Source organism: Thrips palmi, unplaced genomic scaffold (genome assembly GCF_012932325.1).
Source record: "Thrips palmi isolate BJ-2018 unplaced genomic scaffold, TpBJ-2018v1 HiC_scaffold_1, whole genome shotgun sequence".
NCBI lineage: Eukaryota > Metazoa > Arthropoda > Insecta > Thysanoptera > Thripidae > Thrips > Thrips palmi.
Genome location: NW_023144620.1, coordinates 1,266,222 through 1,270,301, shown reverse-complemented (window position 1 = coordinate 1,270,301; position 4,080 = coordinate 1,266,222). Strand labels below are relative to the sequence as shown.

At 42.8% G+C, this 4,080-nt stretch overlaps 1 protein-coding gene across 1 annotated transcript in view; it reads left to right on the top strand.

The window, feature by feature from the left end:
* The first annotated feature begins 1,164 nt into the window (after positions 1-1,164).
* The window catches only part of LOC117642943, a 4,927-nt gene continuing 2,011 nt past the window's right edge, over positions 1,165-4,080 (top strand). The window contains exon 1 of the mRNA XM_034381583.1: positions 1,165-1,314. Within this exon, the coding sequence (XP_034237474.1) occupies positions 1,165-1,314 (150 nt within the window). The remainder of the gene's footprint in view (positions 1,315-4,080) is intronic.

Sequence of the window (4,080 nt, the reverse complement as noted above, 5' to 3'; positions counted from 1 at the left end):
ATATTTTCGAATTAAAACATGTCATAATATGTACAACTTACCTTTTTCAGGAGAGGCAACGCAGTAGTCATGGTCTGGTGCGAGGAAAGCGAAGGGTGGGCCAGTTGGGCCAGGCTGAACGGCTTGCTCCAAGACTCCAACATTTTCCTTTCCTACCAAAATTAAGTCCAATGTAAGTTACAAACAATACATAAGTGATTTTTACGCCATGTTTTTTAAATTGAAAATGATACTTAGTGCCCTTTTTTACTGTGCACAGTGATGCGAAACAACCCACCTGTCATTTCCTCAAGTTGCGTTAGGCTGCTGCTAGGACCTGGACCACCAACACAGTCATCAACATCACGGTCAGCACTTTCCAGTCTTGGAGCGGGATCATCAACATCATCTCCGCCAATAGAGTCTGAATTTTCCAATCCTGAAAGACACAAAAATTTGAGTAATTAAAGTAGGGGCGCGTCAGGGCTCTAGTGTGTGTGTATGCTAGTGCTATGCGAAGTTCGTTTGCTGGTTTCTTTAATCCTATCAATCAATGGGAGGGAACGATATGAACTAATTTTTTTGGGAATTTCACTTGGACTCACCTCTGTTGATGGGAACAGCATCATATTTCAGCTTGCTGTCCTTTCGGCTCAAAGTGGTCAGCACACACCTCATGCCTGTGCAGCTGTGCATCTGTCAGTGTGAACAAGTGTGCATTGCCCAACTCTTACAGCCAGCTATTTTTCCTGCGTAAATAATTAGTATACTAATTTTGATGGATTTTCTGTCATGACTCAGAGCTGATATCAATAATAATTTGTTAGAAAAATTGAAGTATGAGCAAAATTACAAATTTAGACATTGAAATTTGAGTGTTAGATATTTGGCTGAACCTTGGCAAAACTCTTCACCCTCTGCGCTCACTTGATTGATCATTGCCCAGCCCGTTGGCGTAGCTGGTGTGAGGGGATGAGGGGCTTTGCTAAGGCTCTGCTGAACACACCTGTTATAAAGGGAAATGCGATGAAACCGCCGCTGGCAATTGTTTCTGGTGTTTTTGCACCCTTTCAACGCGCACTTATTTTCCCCCATTTTAGAACGAATCCACTGCCAAAACAATAGCCGTTGCCCGGGTGACCTCCGTGAAGCTGGCAGAACCCAATATTGCACAATTGATCGGACATGACTCAAAAAATTGAGCACGAATTGAGCAATCGATTGCACTATACCGTTTTAATTGTGCATGCTCGGAACAGTACTTACAGCGTCTTGCTATTGGGTTCTGCTGGGTTCACGCCAGCAGCGCCCAATCGAGCTACAGCAACGAGACAGGTGAGCGATTCTCACGTTTCGGGGTAGTTTTGGCGTCTCTGATTTGCCGAAAGTGAGAAATATCCAATTAAGTTTTTCTGATTATTGGGGTCCTGGATGATACTAGAGTTATGGCAATGGTATTTATAGTAAAGACCTTGTACTACCTTCCTAAAAACATGAGCCATAAGGTATTCCCACACGTTTTAGTGGGTGTTTTGATCACGGAAATTACGTTATCACGGAAGTTACAAAGTTTGAAAATCGGCTTTAACGGCTGACTCGGGCTTGCTGTGGTTTAAAAAGTCGTTCCAGGGTCAAATGATACTCTAAGCCCGACATTTAGCGGGAATTTTTTTCACCTAGTCTGCTGCAACATTGGGTAAAGGGTGCCACGGAAGTTACAGGTAATTGTTGATACACGCCATTTTATAATGCTCTAGCCCGCTTTGAGACCGTGTACAGCATCTTAGATTTCCGGACCCATGCAATTATATCCCAGGGACTCCACTTTGATGGCTTGTGTCAGGGAAAGTTAAAAGTTTGGCTTGGGGAGAAGTCCAGAGCTGCCTTTTCGAAATTGTGTAGTGAAATTGAATAACGGAGGACATTTTTCGTTGCAGCATAAGTACCTTTGAAAGAAGTCTGGCGTTTGGTCTTGGGTTTGAAATTAGCTCGAGACATGCCAAGCTTCGAATCCCCATCGACAGTTGGCAGCATTTTCGAACCACACCGCCACACTGGGGGCGGAAAGTTCGAGTATGTTCTCTTTGGACAATCACGGAAGTTACATTTAGGGTATTCCAAACGCTACGTAGACCAATCCAACGAACGTGAACTTTTCGAAATGTGTGCGTTTAGTGGGCAATGGCCCTCCCTAACATCAGAAACAAACCCCATGTCGATATTTGCGCTCGTTTGGGCACAGGAGTCAGAAGAAACGAAACTACCCCGTAACGTGAGAATCGCTCTCGTGCCAAAAAATTGAGCACGAATTGAGCAACCGATTGCACTATACCGTTTTAATTGTGCGTTGAAACGAAGGTCATAATCCACCACAATCGTTTACCCAGGTAACACTTACCAGCAGCGCCCAATCGTGCTACAGCAACGAGACAGGTGCCAAAAAATTGAGCACGAATTGAGCAACCGATTGCACTATACCGTTTTAATTGTGGGTTGAAACGAAGGTCATAATCTACCACAATTGTTTTCCCAGGTAACACTTATCAGCAGCGCCAATCGACCTTCGTTTCAACGCACAATTAAAACGGTATAGTGCAATCGGTTGCTCAATTCGTGCTCAATTTTTTGGCACCTGTCTCGTTCTGTAACACGATTGGGCGCTGCTGGTAAATGTTACCTGGGAAAACGATTGTGGTGGATTATGACCTTCGTTTCAACGCACAATTGAAACGGTAAAGTGCAATCGGTTGCTCAATTCGTGTTAAATTTTTTGGCACCTGTCTCGTTGCTGTAGCTCGATTGGGCGCTGCTGGCGTGAACCCAGCAGAACCCAATAGCAAGACGCTGTAAGTACTGTTCCGAGCATGCACAATTAAGGGGAGGTTCTGGTGAAAATCTTGCCATTTTCAAAATGGATCCTACAGTCATAATTTGTTCGGAATATAAAATTTTTCATTGAGGAGACTAAAATTTGACTTTTAAAGGCACATGCCAGGCTGTAAACCCAGTCGAAGAGTCTTTTTGAGCCTATTTTGGCTGTATCTTAAAAAATCTTCTTGCGCATACTATTTTGTCGTAAAAGGTTGACCTTGACATTTTTCACTTCTTCGACTCATTTTCAAAAGATTCCGGCATGCAGAGCTCAAAACTTCCATTATATTATTAGTTGTAAGCTTTTTAAGCTGAAAAGTCCCTAAAATTTGTCTATTTTGTACATTTTTGATCAATTATAGTGAAATGCTTGGTTGAAAGCTTGCGAAAAAAAGCAATTGACATTTGAGTTGCATGCCGGCATTTTTAAAAAATGAATTGAAAAAGTGAAAAAAGTCTAAGCCAAACCCTTTTTAAAACAAAATGCATGCGCAAGAAGATTTTTAAGTTATAGCCTAAATGGGAGAAAAAAAGGGTCTGCGACTGGGTTCAGGCATAGAATGTGCCTCCCCAATGAAAAAATTTTTTAAAAAATACTTGATAAGACATCAAATTTTTAACAAATTTTCACAGTGGGACCTATATAGGAGAAAATAGCATTTTCACCAGAACCTCCCCTTAAAACGGTATAGTGCAATCGATTGCTCAATTCGTGCTCAATTTTTTGAGACATGTCCGATCAATTGTGCAATATTGGGTTCTGCCAGCTTCACGGAGGTGCCCGGGTGCTCGGCGGCGACGGGCCACCGGCCACGCTAACACTGTTGGTGTTCGCCACGAGGAGTACAATGGGACGGTGTGATTGAAAACACTGTGACGTCGTCTGAATGGGCGCCACCTGCACTCCCGCGCTTTCGAACCTCTCGTTTTTTTTTTTTTAATTTCATGGCTTTTGTCTCGTCTTAGTATGACACTTAAAAGCTTAACTTTTCTCGTTCACCCTCCTTTGGCGTTTTGTGGCTTGCAAACTTTGTGTCTGCCATGGCTTGTAATACTTGTGTGTACAGGATGTGAAATAAAGAGAAAACATTCGATAATTCTCGTTTTCATTCTAGTATTGATCATTTTGTTCTTAACTGCATCCTTCCCCATCCAACGTTCCCTCGAGCCGTACACCCAAAAAACTGTGGTGCAAGGTGAAAGAAGGGCGCACAGTGCGCACAATTCAAA